The sequence below is a fragment of the Anser anser genome, assembly GCF_964211835.1.
Source record: "Anser anser genome assembly, chromosome: 11".
Classification (NCBI taxonomy): domain Eukaryota; kingdom Metazoa; phylum Chordata; class Aves; order Anseriformes; family Anatidae; genus Anser; species Anser anser.
Window position 1 is genome coordinate 13,115,623 of NC_139732.1, and position 16,339 is coordinate 13,131,961.

Sequence of the window (16,339 nt, forward strand, 5' to 3'; positions counted from 1 at the left end):
TTGTTTGCCAGGGCACGCTGGAGGGATGAGGGGCAGTGGCAGAACCCCAAGGGACAGCTCACCAACAGCAGAGACCCAGGGGCACCACGCTCAGAGCAGGAACAACTTTAATGGGCACAAGTCTCATGTGTGAGCACAAATATTAAACTTTTACACCGTACAAAAATAGAGAAACATTCAACAAAATAACAAAAATAGATTATTTCAGCTGCTAGAGGGTGTTGCAGTGGTGGTTATTCTGTCTTACCAGGGAAGGGCCCTCTTGGCGGCCACCAGCAAGGCCTGAAAACGGGGCCTTTCCCACCTGCTGTCCCTCCTTGGGGAGAGGACAGGCCTTGGGGCACTGCAGGGGACATCTGGAAGCGCTGGGGGGGCCTGTTCTTGCTCCTGCTTCTGTCCCTTGCCACAGCCCTGCGCATCTCTCTGTCATGCCCCTGGAGCCAGCCCTGTCCCTGTTGGGAGCAGGTAGGGGATACCCAGACAGGGATGGGGACACCCAGATACTTCAGGGGACATGGTGATGGGGAACGCAGAGCTGGTGGAGGCGAGGGGCTGGGGGTCTCTGCTGCAGATCCCTGTGCTCCCAGCAACCCCATGGGGCAGGTGAGTAGCAAAGCGGCCGGCGCTGGTGCTTGCTATGGCTGCCCTCCATGCGGGGAGCCCCGGCCAGGCAGCCCCACGGCATGGCCAGCACGAGGCTCAGCCAGGGTGGCTCTGGCTGCTGTTAGGCTGCAGTTTCATGCTGTCAGAGCTGCTCTGGGAGTTGGAGGACTTTTTCGCCTGCAGCACCATGGTCCAGTACCAGAGAAAGATGAGAAAACCTGGGTGAGAAGGGAGAAAGAGTGGGTCAATCCCCTCAAAGGACCACCAGTAGCTGAGAGTGAGCTAGCCAGTCTCCCCGAGCTGTATCTTCTCATACCCCATCATCACCACACCCACAAAGTCCCAGGGCAGTTCATGCCCTTTGGAGGAGCCCAGTGCCCCAGGATCACCTTGGAGTGAGTTGATGATGGTAAAGATGTAGAGGGAGACAAGGCGGAAGTTGCCGGAGGTGAAGGAGAAGAACACCAGTGCCCAGGGAATGCCCAGCAGGATGCTTAGACCAAAGAGGGCTAGGACATGCTTGAGCTTGTGGCCTTTCTTGTTCTGCTGGAGGATCTCCCGGACCATGGCCCCCAGCATGACAGAGTTGAAGAGGAATACCAGGCTGAACAAACCCAGGTTTACCACGTTATGGATCAGGGGGCTCGTGATCCAGCATCTAGAGGGAGGAGAAAAAGCAAAGGGTTACGCTGTGTCATCACACAGGGGGATGAGACAAAGGGTTTGAGGGTGGAGAGGGGAGCATGAAGGTTCTGGGCTAACTCAGCACCCATCGTAGTTAAACCCAGAGGGGGGATCCCCTGCCCCACCTTATGCAAAGCCCCAGGAAAGCCACAGCCTTGTAGGCTAAGGAGGTGGAGGTTGAACCAGATGACTTTAAGACCAGGGACCAAGCAATCAATTTCCCATGACTTACATGGTTGCATTGGTGGACTTTCCACCAATGGATTCATACACGGGAATGGAGAACGGGCCGTAGTTCGTCCAATTAGTCAGGAAGATCAGCATCACGCAACAGAAGGGGAGTCCTGGGTGTTAAGAACAGAGTAAAGTGGCCATCCTCATCCCTGACCCACAGACCTTCTGGAAGGACTTGTTGCCTCTTTTTCCTCATAAGGTGTACAATGTCCTCTCTCCTTGGGGTGAACCAAGGAAAGAGGATACAACAAGGGTTCCTGGTGTAAGCCCTGGCCAAGGAATGGGCTTGTGCTGCACAGACCCCAGCTGGGGGTCTCACAGGGTGATGGAATTTTAGGCCACAAATGATCATGAGATCTTCTTACCACAACCTCCTATCCAAAGGAGGACAGAGATGTATGGGTGTCTCCTGCATCAAGCCCATCTTCATGGGCTGCCCTGGTGTACTGGGTCTGGCTGGGATGTTAAGTTCCCCTGCAGCAGCCCATGCAGTGCTGTGCTCTGCACTTGTAGCTAGAACAGCTACACTGGTATCACACCAGTGTTGTGTCTGCTGCTGAGCAGTGCTGGCACAGCATCAGGACTCTCTCTAACTCTTCTAGGGGGTGGACAAAAAAGTGAGAAAGGAACATCACCAGGGCAGCTGACCTAAGCCAACCAAAGGGATATTCCACACCATATGGTGTCACACTCAGCAATAAAAGGTGGAAAAAGGAAGAGGGGGGTGGGCTCTCGTTGCGAAAACATCTGTCCTCCCGAACACTGGCTACGTGCATTGAGGCCCTGCTTCAAGGACGTGGTCAAGCATCGCTCATTTGTGGGAAGCAGAGAGTAATTTCTTTCCTCTGCACTTCCACACAGCCTTTACTTGTGTTTTTTTTTCCTTTTTTCTTTTCCCCTCCCTTTTCCCCTTTCCCTTTTTCCCTTTAGTTAAATTGTTTAATTAATAATAATCTTTCCTTAATAATTATTTTTTCCTTTTAATTAAATTATCCTTATCTCAACCCGTGAGTTGTTCTTTCCTTTACTTCTTCCCCTTCTCTTCTAAGAAGGGGGAGTGAGAGAGCGGTTGTGGTGGAGTTCAGCTGCCTAGCACGGTGAAACCACCACACCGGGGTGTCTCTTTTAGAAAGAACATCCCATCACTATTTAAAGACCCCAAGCAGTGGCTGTCACATGCCTCCCTTGCTGGGTGACCTGCCTTTGCTCTAGCCCCTGTTTCTGCTCTCAGTCACTGAGCCTCCTTCCTCAATGAAGAGACAGATCCCTCTGCTCTCAGAGACCACAGCTATGCCTTCAACCCCATCCAGGCATCATATATGCTGGGAAAGACTTCCAGGGGCAGAAACCGACCCTACCATGTGCCAGTCTGCCCCACTGTCCTGCCCCTGGGGAGTCTCTGCCTCCCCCATGCTCACCCCAGCCCACCAGGCAGAGCTTGAGGAGGAAGTGGTCGTGGTAGGCATTGAAGACTTCGATCACAAGCCGGTAGAGGTTGTAGCCCTCGATGCCCATCCAGGTGAGGCAGCTCAGGAGGGAGAAGTGCAGGAACAGCCCCCCAGCTCTGCAGGCTGCCTCGCTGCTGCTGGCAGCCAAGTGCTCTGAGATGAGGAAGGTGAAGTCCAGGAGGAAGATGGCACCCAGCAAGTTCATGTGGATGTGCATGCTCGTGATCTGGTCTCGCTGCTTGCTTCTGGAGAAGTGAGGGGAAGAGATGTCAACACTGTGCCTGGCCAGTATCACTGGTGCCCCACTACACCCCACAGTGTCGCTGGGGCAACACACCACACCTGAAGAGTTAGGAGAACCCTTGTTAGTGTAAGGGGCTGACATACTGACCCCACACATGGGACTGACACAGGCAGATTCAGGTCTCTGCAGCTGGCCCTGCACTTCAGATTTAGTCTATGGAGGGTTGGGAGTGACATATTTTCAGCTCCCAATCATCCACATAGGGTCAGTGATATTACTCAAGAAAAGCCACTCTTGTTCTCCCTGACAAGATCTTTGTTGGTTTCTGCTTGCCAGCTCCATGACAACAACCAAACTGATTTTCCAAAATCAGCAGGTGTTTGAGAGTGCCCTTCAAGAGACCTGGCAAAGAGGATAGTTTCTGGAGGGGTACATTCTACTTTCTTCCAGCCTGGCTCCTTCATCATGCTTCCAGCTGGACCACCAACTGCCTTTGGAGAGCTTGGGCCCTCCCCAGTGTAATGACAACAGGAAAGATGCAGAGAGGGAGCATGTGGGTGTCCTGTCAGCCCACTGGCTCACCTGGGCACCCAGACCGTACCTGAAGTAGAGGAAGAAGATGGTGCAAATGGATGCCACAGCTGAGATAAGGCAGCCAATGTACGTGATGATGCTCAGATAGTCTCTGTGTATGTAGGTAATCTCTGGAGAGGATACCTGGGGAGAAGAAGGAATGAGACAGTGAAGGAGCAGTGCCAGGGGGAATAATGTAGAGAGCTGCGGGAAGGCACTACCCACCATTAGCACAGCAAAGTAGGTGAGGTGGTTGCATCTGCAGTATGTCTGTCTATCCCCCTCCACTGTTGTGCAGCCATAGCTATCCCAGTTTCCAGAGCTGGCTGCTAAAGAAAGGGAAAGCATCTGGTGACCAGCAGAAACAGCTGCTTTGGAGCTCAGAGCTTCAGGTTAGGGTGTCCACAGCAGGGCGAAGGACAAATGTGGGGGGTCCCAGATCACCCTATGCAGAGCACACACTAGCAGGAATACATACACAGGATTGTTAGCTTCAGGGGCAACAGTACCCTCCCTGGGAAGGGAGAAAGCTCCTAGGTTAGATACGGAGGAAAAAGCCTAAAATTGACCCCTTGGGAAACGTTTATGGAGCTGGAGCAAGGGAGTTGCAGAACAACTTTTACCACCAACAGCCAGCAGGTCTTTAGTACTCAGCCAAGGGAACAGAAACAGCATCTATGCTTCGCACACAAATGCAGAAGCTCCTGCGCCCATACACTCACCGGTGCTGTCCTCCTGCCAGAAGACGCACAGCAGGGTCACATTCCTCTGAAATGACAAAACAACAGGTCCTGATCAGGATGAATTGCAAGTTTGGTAGGGGCAACATTGGACAGGAGGTGAGATGGTCTCAGGAGATGAACTGGCCCACATCATGAGCAGAGGTTCAAGGTAAAGACTTCTCTTGGCAGTTTTCAGAACAGATACCTCCTCCCAGGCCCCAGTTTTAAATAAGGAGTTCATCTTTGAACAGTGGCTATGAATGAGCCAAGAAATATTAACTCAAAGTGTCCCCTGCCCTGGAGATTGTGCTGGAGTTGACACATCTGCAAATTATCATCCACTGCACAGAAGTAGGCAGAGCCACCACTAGTGCACATGGTGAAGCCATGAAGCCAGAAGATGCAGTAGGCTGCATCAGGCCTAGGACATGGGCCTGCTGGATCGTGACCACTCTTAAAGCTGGTAGGGCCTGAGCCATCCTTGCCCCTCTGTTCCTGGAGGGGTTGGGTGTAATGAAGCTGTTCCCCCACTTACCAGCAGTTGGTTGTGGAAGAAAGTGAGGACCACTGGGTCAGAGAGATTGGCCACCACCATGTCCACCAGGGAGATGCCAACCACCTTGTCACCCAGGATGTGGCTGCTGTTTTCATCCTGTAGGAGAAGAAGAGGAGGTGGTGGCACTGCAGGAAGGGAGAGCTGCCAGGTGTGAAGCTGGTGAGAGTCCACAGCAAAGAGGACCTGTGCTGCTTCCCTGTCAAGACTCTAGCTCATTTTTGAAGCATCTAACATCTCCAGAGCACCTTCTACAAGTGAGTGCCTTCAGCCTGGTTTGGGCAGCAGGGACTGGAGCTGGCCGAGAAGGGCGAGGGCTGCAGGAGGGGCAGAGGAGAAGGCAAAGCCTAGCTGAGCTGCAGGTGATGCTGCAGGGTGCAACATGGACAGGAATGGGCAGGTAAGGCCAGCCCAGGGAACGATGCCTTGTGCTGATTTGTACAAGCACTCCCTGCTGCAGCTGGCTCTCTGCTGCCCTGTGCCACCAGACAGTGGCACCCCACCGTGCTGCATGGCGCAAGTGTTACCTGGAACATGGCCTGGCTGTTGATGTCCACCAGGAGCACCCTGTGCTCCGCCACCTCCTTCTTTGCTGTCACGAACAAGCTGCTTGGCAGATCCACGGCGAACCCCTGGACCTCTCTGCCCTCCTGCAAGGACAGACCCATTGGGACAGAGCTTAGGAAGATGCTGGTGGGCTGCTACTCTGAGCTCCATTGGGTGTGGTGGGGATGACAGGGGTGACAACATCTGCCCAGCCCTGGGGTTGCACTTCTGTCCCCACCAGCACCCCACAGACCCACCTCTCTTGGGGAAGCAAAGGCCAGGTGCCGAGGAGCCTGCGCAGTGCTGACTCTCAGGACGGTGGCACGCAGAGCGGCCTTCCCGAAGGTCTGGTTCTGCCCTTTGAGCTCCACCTGCGCCAGCATCCTCTCCAAGGCCCCAAGTTTGCTGTGGGGAACAGGACGCAGTGAGCAGGGCAGCAGGTGCCACGCCGGGGACCAGGAAAAAGGCACCAGCGTGGAACAGGTTCAGCCAACACCCTGCCCACCACCACAACCACCCGGCCTGCAGCCCAGCCCCGCACTCACTGCCGAAGTGATCGCTGTGCCGTGGCACCCGAGGCCGGCGCCTGTGCGAGGAGTCTGTCCAGGGCAGCGAGCTGGCCCTCTACGTCCTGCTCCCAGACGGGCATGATCTCCAGAGAGGCTGGTGGCACATGACAGGAGATACTGTCAGGGGCAGAGGCAGAGACAGCTTCCCCCTGTCCCCAGCTGCTGGCCAGGGCTGGCTCCATGGCACAGCCCTCGCAGGAACCCAAAGCAAAGGGCTTCAAAGTGGGCCCACACTTGGGAAGCCACTAGAGACCCTGACCCAGGCGGCTTCTCCGGCCGCCTGGAGCTCAGCATTCCTCCGCAAAGCACATGGCTTCCTGGGATTTTAGTGGGCTGTTGCACTTTGGAAAATCTCTGCCTTCACGTTTTGGTAGCTGCTCGCCCAGGGACACCTGTGTGCCAGGGGCTGCCACTGGGCTGCTTAAGCAAAAGCACTTGTCCTTCCCATCACCCTTTAGCTGTGTCATGACATTGTCATACACAGCACCGGGACAACCCCAGTGCTCTGCTGATGGCTAGCACAGGCTGGGAGTGGAATTGACCCTTATCTCATTAAAATAACACCGAACTGCCTTTACCAGGGAAAAAGTATTCAGATGCACTGTCAAGGGAGGTGTTCTTCTGGCCCTTGAAGACATAGGACACATTGAAGATAGCGGTCTTGGTCCTTTCAGTCTTCTGCGTGTCCCTCTCCTGGGTGATGCTGCTGGGTGGGTCCTGGCCCAGGAGGAAGCTCTGCTTCCCGTATGCAAGCCAGAGGGTCCTGTTGGGCTTGAACCAGTAGATGCAGAAGCGGTACCTGCCCAAAGTGGGCGGCAAGCTGGACTGGTAGGAAAAGTTTCTCCTGCTTGGCAAAAATGGACTTTTTATTATTAGTGCCTGGGCCGTGTTCTCAATGGAGATGTTGGCAGGATTGTGCTTGTAGATGACGGAGCTGCTCTCAGTCTGGTTCCTCTCTCCGCAGAAACGGAAATCCTCCTGGTGGACACTTGCACCCACCCCTGCATTGCACAAGCGCAGAGAGATGCTGGCTTAGCCAGAGGGGCAGCGACCCACACGCCAGCACGTAGCATGCCAGGCGCTGCCCCAAGTGTGCCAAACCCATCCCGGCCAGGCGGTGTGACGTGAGCCACCTCCGACTTGCCCATGGTCACGCTGGGAGGTTTGCCAGGAGCCAGCATGCCCGGGGCTACCATAGCTCCTCTCTCCTGGGGCTGGCTTCTCCCCACTGCCACCCCCCCGGCCCCGCAGCAGGCTGACAAGGACAAAGGAGCACTATAGATGGATGGAGACCTGCTCCTTTCTCCGGAAAGGACCCCTCCATCTCCAGGTCCTCACGCCAGAGACCCTAGTGGAGGCACATCAGCCCACAAGATGTTTCACCTCTGTGGAAGCCATGGCAGCAAACATCCCTCAGTGCCTTCAGCCTTTGCATTTTGGGGCTGCCAATTACTTCCAGCAGCCTAGACACGCTAGCCCAGGGCAGGATGTGGCTGGGACCAGCCTACCTTGGAGGGGGGAGAGAAGGAGCAGGAGCAGGACTTTCATCACAGGTGGCTCTTGACTGGCTTTGCCTCCCAGGAGAAAGCAGAGCCTGGAAGGTCACAAAGAAAAGAGGCCATGTAAATATTTGAGGTGACAAGAGCATTGCCCACAGCCAGCATGGCATCAGGGGATGGAGAGCTGAGGCTGTGCAGGGGGGACAGTGGCTGGTGCAACAGCCAGCTCCCGAGTGCCTCTGCCACCCGCGAGGAGGAGCTCCGGGTGCCAGACTCCCCACATGGCCACGTGAGGCTGGAAGGGCAGGACAGAGGCAGGGGGAGGCAGACAAATCTCTGGACTCTCGGCCCCAGCACAGGCGCCAACCTCTACAGCTCGCTGCTTCACATCTTGGTTCCTGTCTTGGCTTCTTATCGCAGGCGATAAAGAACAGAAGGAAATAGTGGTTTCCTAACCTACCAGGCCTAGAATTGTATCTGGTGATTTCAGCTCCTATATTTTCAGCTGCAGAACTGGTCACGTTGCAACCCACAGGCAGCGGTGGTGGGGATGGAGCACGGTGCAGGATACGAGCATGCTCTGTCCCCCTACAGCTGCCACCCACCGCCTGCATCTGCTGGCATCTGCTTGTGCATTGGCTGCAGCACAACCCCACCTCCTGGCAGCAGTCTCACAGTTGCTGTGCAGCTCCTTCCCACGCTCATCTTGGGACCCTGGGCTCCCACCTTTTTAAGAGGCACCCGCCGTGGCTGCAGCTGTGGTATTTGCACCCAACAGCAGCAGCTGGGGCAGGCGCTGCCTGCATTACGGTGACACCAGCCCCACCCAGGGGCCTGGGGTGAGAGTGGCAGGAGGTGTCAGGGAACGCCCAGAGTCACCAGCATGAAGGGTGCACCCATGGGCAGCAGGACCATAAAGAGGCTGAAAATGGCCCGTGCCTAGCAAGCTGATGAGGTAATGCAAATGTGCACCATCCAGGGCATCACACTGACCCGCTGGGACAGGACACCGTCAGCAAGGGCTGCGTGGGGCGGCTGCCAGAACCAAGCACTTGCTGACGCCCAACGCCAAGCCAGCACCCAGGTTGCTGCCACTGCCAGGGCTGTGTCTGGCTCCCACGTTGCTTCCAACCATCCTGCTCAAAACCCCCAGCACCGTTTCAGGGTGTCCTGTTCACGTGGACATAAACCTGGCCAGATGTGCAGACATCTGTTGCCTGTCTCACAGCATGCGAGCACCAGGGGACCACCAGCTGAAGTGGCTGCAGGGCTCCTGCAAGCATTGCTGTCAAAGGCTCCCTTTGCTGCACAGTTGAGGCTTTTCTGTCTGACCAATGCGTGATGTAAGAGAGGAGAGGAATGACAGATATCATCTTGGTCTCACAAGAAAGATAAAAATAAAGCCTCTTCTGTGTCTCACAAGCTCTCAGAGGCATCCAAGGGTTGTCAGTAGTGAAGACCAGGGAAAATTGCTGGCTTGAAAACTCAGTGTTCTTGTCACCGGGTCTCCTGGTGGCAAGGGGAAGGTCCCACCTCATTTCTCACCAAGGCTGGAAGTGGGGCTGCCGACCAGTGCTGGCCAGCCTCTCACCCACTGCCAGTGCTGCTTGCCCAGGACCGGGTTCTGGGTTGGCCTGGGTGTCAGCAGGAGATGGCTTGTGACTGTGCTGAGACATGCTTCCCCGCACAGGTTTGCTAATGTGACACCACAGCCACTTGCTGCTTTCCTGAGCAGCGCAGGAAGTCTCTCCAGCCAGCACGGATCCAGCGCACATCCTGCATTGGTGTGTCACCACCAACAGGCAGAGCGCGTTAGCCTTCCCGCAGCAATTTGTCACCCCTGGATGACAGGGGCTTTGGGCTGTAAATCAACCAGCTACCATGGGCATAACGGTCTTGCACAAGCACTGTGCTGCTGAGGTCCCCGGCATGGGCTGGGGGCGTACAGCATGGGCATGACTTGCCAGCGGTAACTGGATATGAATGAGGCCAGCGTCCCCATTCCTTGCTGCATGCCCGGGAATCACACACATGCAGCCACGGAGTGAGAGCTTGTATTGAAAAAGCACAGCCATGCGACGGCAAAATGCAGGTGGCAACAGCAAAACACGCAGTGTGCTTAAAGGCAACGTGAAGCACCGGTGCTTGAAGCTGGGAGTAACAAAGACGTGAATGCAAACCATGGTGCCATGGCATCAAGCCAGCGCATGGGGGACACAAAGCTGCAAGGCTTCAGCCAGGGGAAGGCTGGCAGAGGGACAAGCTCTGACCCATTCTGCTGTGCTGGCACAGTTTGGATTTTGCCAAAGAAAGGGATCATCCCCTTTCAGCCATTACTGAGAGCACAGATGAGACAAGAAATCCCCATGGAAGGAGGGCAGCTGGTATTTCCCCTCTGAGCTCTGCTTGCCCCAACTCGGTTGATTGCCTCTTCCTGAGCTAAACAATGCCAAGAGAAAATCCCCTGAAACTGTTTTCTCAGCAGAAAAACTCAGTTCCCACCCATACCCACAGCAGGCAATGCTGGTCCCCAAGTGCATCCTGGAGGCAGTGGGGAACAGCGCAGGTGAGGGCACAGCATCACTGCACCCAGGTGCCACAGGGCTCCCTGCTGCCCCGCTCTCCCAGGAACCCTTCTGCGAAAGCCACTGCGGGGACCTATTGCAGCAGCCCCTTCCACACCAGCCCAGCCTCCCTCCTTCCTCCCTGGAGCAGGAAGGCTTTTCCAGCCACCCCGCCCCAGCCCCCCCAGCCGGGTAGCTCAGCTCCAAGGCTGCTCTGAGAACAATAGCACATAGAAAAGCTGCTGCTTTGTCACAGATGAGATAAGCAGAGGTGGGGGAGATTGGGGTCTGGAGCAGGCTCCTTACTGGCACAGGGCAGGATGTGTTTTCTCAGAAGCTCAGCACGAAGTATCAGGGCATTACATTGTGTTCTCTCATCACCACTAAATTAATGCGCTGGCCTTGCAAAGGGAAGCCTGGGAATAATACTGTGTCTAAACCTGGAGGCAAGTAGAAAAAATAAAAAGCCCAGTGTTTATTACCACTGAGAAACCTTATTGATCTCTGGGTGACTTGGCACCAGGTATTTGATTACTTGGAGATGGCAAGGGCTTGCGGGTTTTGCACATGACATTTTTCCCAAGAAGGGAAGATGCTCTCATGTCTCACACAAACACCGGAAACGCGTAGATGCAGGGGCTTTCATCTATTTTGCTTCCAGGCTTGCTAGTAAAATACACCACTGGTCTGTGCCTCGAGCCTCCAAGATGCTGATAAGGACACAGCTCTTCACCCATAGCCTGTTATTCAGGGGAGAGAAGGCAAAGTTTTGGGAAATAGATGGGGGAACTGAGGCACAGAGAGAGGCATGTGAGTGGCCCCAGGCAGCCAGGACAGACTCCCCCAGACAGGATACAGAACAATCCCATGCAGGGGACAGTGCCCATCATTGGAAGGGATGCTCAGGATGGCCCCAGCCTCGGTCACTCAGGTGACCAGGTTTATCTTCACAATGTGTCCTTGTTCTTAGCCAGCATCCCGTGGGCACCGGGGCCAGCCCACACATTAGTCACAGCATCAGCATGCAAGCCCTTCCCATCACTGGTGGGCATCAGGAAGGCGCCCTTGGCTGCCTGGACCCAACGGGCACGTTTGCTAATCCCACTGGGGTGAGCCATGCCATGCCCCGCGCCGGCTGTGGGCTGGGGCTCAGCGGTTCAGCTCGCAGCAGCGTGCAGGCACGTTCCCCTGCAACACCGGCATCCGCAGGCACGGGGCAGTTTTGCAGATGGGATGAGACCTGATAAAGATTGCCAGGGGCCCAGCAGAGCTCCCTGACAGACCTGGTGTCCTTCATGGGCCGATTGCCACCTCCCCTCCTGAGGAAGCGGTGGGAGAGTTGGTGGGAAGCAGAGATAGTTCCGACCTCCAATGCTCAAAACCATCAAATCACCATTTCCTAAAAAACACTGCAACCAGAAATACCTCAGCTAACAAACCCAACGCTTCCTCTGCAGTGGTGGGGAACACACAGCATCTTGTTTGGTATCATGCAAAGCCAGTGGCTTCAGCAAGGGCTATACGTAGCCTCCAAAGGAACAGGTGTGGCTGCAGCAATGTTGAGGTTGCCACAGCCTTGGAGGAGCAGCCTGCATCCTCAAAGCACATTGCAACCGATGCAGGAGGGGCAGCATGCTGCAACTGATGTGAAGTCTGGGGATTTCAGTTTCCCACCTGTAAGGAGTGGGAATGGCCTTGGTGTGCCCACTCAGGCATCCTCACAGTGCACTCAGCCTCAGGCATGGGTTGCAGCTGGCAACACCGAGCTGATGGGCAACAAGGGCTTCCCCTCACCCTGGGCTGAGCAGGTCTGATCGTCCCCAGCAGGGTGCTTTGCGTGGCAGCCACCAACTTAGGTAGAAAATACCAAGAAAAAAGCACTGTCCCAGGGATGCAGGTACCCAGCGCTGAGCTGGCAGCCGCTGCTTCCCACGATGCACAGAGCCCAGGAGCCTGCAAGGCCACCACATTCCCCCAGCCCCGGGGCTGCAGCCCTCGAAGCCCACCCTGGGCTGGAGCTGCTGCAGGAGCAGCCTGGCCTCCCTTCCTCAGCAGAAAACCCTGGGCCTCCTGCAGATGGGCTCACACCTTTCTTCCACCCAAACCACCCTCAGATTGTAACACCTTCCAAAATGCTCTATCCTGGATGGTCGCTGATAAACATCCCTTCCCGGGTCTCATTGTCATCCACATGAAAATGTTTCCCATCACATGGGAGTACAGAGCAGCCCAGGATTGTGCTCCAAGCCATTTCATGTTTGGCTCGGGATACTTGGAGGATGGCAGCAATTCCAGTGCCTGGCAAGGGTGAACTGTGGGACTTTCACTGGGGGGAGGCTGTAGCATCAGAGGAGCTAGGTACAAGGGCCTGGGTCACAGATTTCCTGGTCGCTGCCATAGCCCAGCTGTTGGTGAGCTGATGGGAAAGAAGTTTACGGCTCAGTGCCCTTCTGAAAAACAAGTGCTGGCAGGCTGCTGCCCAGCTGGTGCCACGCGGGGGCTGGCACTCACATCCCTCCCCCGGCTGCAGCCAGAGCCCCCAGCATGTGGGAGCTGCTGTCTGCAGCGCCACGTCCCTCTGACACCCATGGGTGCCACCAAAATACGCAGGAAGGCCAGCCCCAGTGTGCCCCATCCCGGCAGCACGCAGTTGTTTGCAAACCTGTTGCTCTCCGAATAGCAGCCCCCGGGCTGCAGGATTAAGAGCTGGACTGGAACCAACTATGCAGCATTTTTAGGCCTTGGCTCAACTCACGTGGGAGCGGCAAACCTTGCAGGGGCAGAGCAAAACCCACTGTGGCTGTGGTACTGAGGAGGACTGCACTTACAGCACTGCCCAAAGCCTGTTTTCTCTCCTGCTGTCCAGGTCTCTGAAACCTCTCCTGGCTCCCTGCTGGCAGCAGAGCTTGTAAGTGGGTACCGCAGCTCTCAGGCCATGAAATGAGCTTTGGCTGGCTCCCCCACTCACAGCGGTCCGGACTTGCTGCTAGGAGGCTATTCCAGGAGACCTGATTTCAATTCTCCAGCTGGTGTTGCTGGGTCTTGCTGGTCTCTTTGCCCCTTTCCTCAGGGACCGCTCAGGCAGCTCACAGGCGGGGAGCACCCAGGGCAGCCCCCAGCAGTTTGCCAGGACAGGCAGCAGCAAGCCGCAGTGCTGCAGCAGGAATCCCCCGGCAGGCACTGGAAGGAGAGCTCCGTGTCGAGACAAGCCAACCGTCCCACAGGATGCTGTGCTCTCCGCCAGGAAGGAGAAGCGGGGTGTGCCGGTGGTTCCCCGGGTTGGGAAGCGGCGGCCGCGCACCCAGCACGGCACAGCAGAGTGGCGGGGGCTTCGCAGGGCTCAGCTGTGCTGAGGGCAGCAGCCGACAACAGCTGCCCCGCAAAGCGCACGGGGATCTGCGGCTCTGCGGCTGAATTCCGTTCGGCCTGGCTGCTGGGCAGAGGCACGGCGAAGCCCGATTTAGCAGGGAAGGGAAGCGCTTGTAGGGATGGAGGCTTCAAGACAGGTCGTGCCTTGGCTGCGAATTGCGGGGGGGGCCCTCGGGGAGACCCGTCTCTGCGGGGACAGAGGTGTCGCAGCCTGTGCGGGGGCACACAGCACGCGTCGCGGCCCTGCGCCCCGGCTCGGCCCACAGCTCACCGAGCACCCCGCGCCCCAGGAGGCCCCCACGGGAGTTGGGGGGCTGATGCCCGGGGCCAGAGCCCGCGGCACCGCCCGGCACCCCAGACGCGGTCCAACCCCGAGCGGCCGCAGGCAGCCCCCGAGCGGCCCGGCCCCGCCGCTCCTGCCCCCAGCCCCGCACGCGCCCCACGCCGCTCCGGGACCCCGCCCGGCTTAACCGGCCCCGGTACCTGCGCCCGGCCCGGGCTGGGCGCGCTGTCCCGGCGCGGCTCGGCTCGGCTCGGCTCGGCTCGGCACGGCTCCTATCGGAACGGCTCGGTTCGGCTCGGCTCGGCTCGGCACGGCTCCTATCGGAACGGCTCGGTTCGGCTCGGCTCGGCTCGGCACGGCTCCTATCGGAACAGCACGGCGCGGCTCAGCTCGGCACGGCGCGGCTCGGCTCGGCTCGGCACGGCTCCTATCGGAACAGCACGGCGCGGCTCAGCTCGGCACGACGCGGCTCGGCTCGGCACGGCACGGCTCAGCCCACCCCCGCCCCCCCGGGCCGCCGGTGACTCAGCGGGCGGGACCGGGAGGAGCCGAGCCGCACCGGGTGCCGCCGAGACCCTCTGGGACGCCCGGGGGGGTCGCGGTGCCCCCGGCCTTCGGGAGCGGCACCCGGTCGGTGGAGCCGGGCCGGGGGGTCCGGGGGGTGCGGGTGGCCTCGCTCCTGGGGGACCCCGGCAGGGGCGGCCGGGAGCTGGGCTGCCTCCTTCCCAGCACCTTTCGGCTCCAGGCACGGCGCGGGGGCTGGCGGGTGTCCAGAGGAGGAAAGGAGTTGTTTGGCTGGCAGGCTGCACGCTTGGCTGCAAAAGGGATTAAAAAATAATAGTTTATGCGAGAGCAGCCAGGACAGAGTGTCCCCGCGAACTCTGCCCCGCTCCGCGCGGGAAATGAGGGAGACAAGGAGCAGGACAAGCAGCAGAGCAAGGAGAGCGGCCCTTGCCCCGTGCCCAAATCAAGGGTCCTGAGCATGGGGCTTGGTCCCCGCAGCTCCACACATGCACCTGGCTCCACACAGACCCCGGCATCGGAAGGAGGCGGGCTGGGATGTGGGGTCAGGGGGCCTCCCTGCCTTGAGCCCAGAGGTGGGGACCCTGCCTCTCACCCTGCAGCCAGCGCCCTCACCCTGGGGCAGCTGCAGGGTTCGAGGCTGGGGGCGTCACGGCCGTGAGGAGCGGTGGCAGTGCTGATCACTGCAGAGCCCACAAAGCTGCTGCAGAGAGGGGCACAGCTCGGCCAGGTTCCAGCCAAAGCCGCCTTTTGTGTGTGCTGAAAAGCAGTCGTGCGGGAGAAAGTCGGGCTCCAAGGAGATGGAGGGGAGGAGAGCACGCTGGGAGGTGGCCAGGAAGTGCCTTGGGTAAATACTGGCTCTCACAGATATTTCCAGTTCTTTGAATGGAACTTTTCTTTTTGCTGGGGGAAGGGTAGACACACTGGCAGCAAAAGGTGCTGGGTGGCACAGAAGCAAAAGTCGGCCTCTGCGCCAAAGGTGCCACACGGCTGTGCTGGGGGACGGGGATGGTGCCTCAGCCCCCCTTCCTGCCCTGCATTGGAGGAGTGCAGCACAGTGACTTGCACCTCCATTTGCATCACCCACAAGCTGCTTCTGACTTTGTTCCAATTCCAGCTCCCACAGGAAGCCAGGCTGCCTGCCGGGGCCGTTCACGCGGCCTCACGTGGCCGCACCATGGCTAACACGGCTCCCTTTGAAGGGCAGCAGTCCCACGCTATGGAGACGGGGGCTGAGCCCAATTTCGGATCGAGCATCGGCATGTAGTCAGTAGCAGCCAGAGCTGTGGGAGCATCACCACGAGCTGAGCCTGCTCTCGCAGGTCACCCTGACCATTTCACCTGACCCCATCAGGGACCGCCATAAATCTGCCTCCTGGGAGAAATGACACAAAAATGATCAGCAAGCAGAGTACGGCTGCCTCCTTCCCCTCATGCCTGTTGGTGCTTGCACCTTCCTGGCCCTTGCTGGAGTTGCTCTCCACTCCTTCCTCCGGCTAGTTGGCGATGTGGCTCTCCTCTGGGTCAGGTGCTGACCCCCTGTCCTATGGTCATGGCTCTGCTGTGGCTCTGATGAGGAAAGGACATTTTAGGCCATTTTCTTGCAACTGTTTATGTAACAAAGAGACTTTTGTCTGCTCTTGACGTTATCAGGAGGTTAACAGAGTTATTTTTAGGTTGATGTCGGCACTTGCTGATGTTATCGGATTAAGTCAGCAGGCCTTGCTGCTGTTTCAAAGACCCTTGCAGAGCAAGGGGGGAGGAAATCCTTGTGTTGTCCCTTGCAAGGGAAATTTGCCCTTGGGCTCAGGCCAGCAGCAGTCACTTGGCCTGATAAGGATTTATTGCTCAAGCTGGGAAGTTCCTAAAAGCCCTAAAAAGTTCCTAAAAGCTGTGCGAGCACCCACCCCAGAGCCTGTCCATGTG

General features: G+C 57.5%; 1 protein-coding gene across 14 annotated transcripts; it reads right to left on the reverse strand.

The window, feature by feature from the left end:
• Positions 1 to 93: 93 nt before the first annotated feature.
• Positions 94 to 15,984, reverse strand: ADGRG1 (adhesion G protein-coupled receptor G1). Of its 14 annotated transcripts, none has more exons than XM_083852353.1 (15): positions 14,451 to 15,984; positions 14,092 to 14,253; positions 7,685 to 7,770; positions 6,755 to 7,177; positions 6,153 to 6,270; positions 5,865 to 6,012; positions 5,589 to 5,711; positions 5,044 to 5,160; positions 4,509 to 4,554; positions 4,012 to 4,112; positions 3,815 to 3,930; positions 2,940 to 3,214; positions 1,520 to 1,631; positions 993 to 1,261; positions 94 to 821 (listed from the first exon to the last, which is right to left on the reverse strand). In XM_083852353.1, exons 1-15 carry the CDS (start codon positions 14,873 to 14,875, stop codon positions 700 to 702), a joined length of 2,643 nt encoding a protein of 880 aa, XP_083708479.1. In that variant the 5' UTR covers positions 14,876 to 15,984; the 3' UTR covers positions 94 to 699. The 14 variants fall into 14 exon arrangements, with proteins under 14 accessions (XP_083708479.1, XP_083708478.1, XP_083708482.1 ...); XM_083852352.1 differs by having other exon boundaries at positions 4,012 to 4,115; positions 14,451 to 15,981; XM_083852356.1 differs by having other exon boundaries at positions 14,092 to 14,185; positions 14,307 to 14,637.
• Between the last annotated feature and the right edge of the window lie 355 nt (positions 15,985 to 16,339).

Bases quoted from the DNA above. Each gene is read 5' to 3' on its own strand.
- ADGRG1 (XM_083852352.1), bottom strand. From the start codon at position 14,875: ATGCTCAGGACCCTTGATTTGGGCACGGGGCAAGGGCCGCTCTCCTTG. The intron at 1,262-1,519 runs GTAAGTCATGGG...TCCTCCCTCTAG, and splicing joins AAGTCCACCAATGCAACCAT to ATGCTGGATCACGAGCCCCC. The intron at 822-992 runs GTGATCCTGGGG...CTTCTCACCCAG, and splicing joins CATCATCAACTCACTCCAAG to GTTTTCTCATCTTTCTCTGG.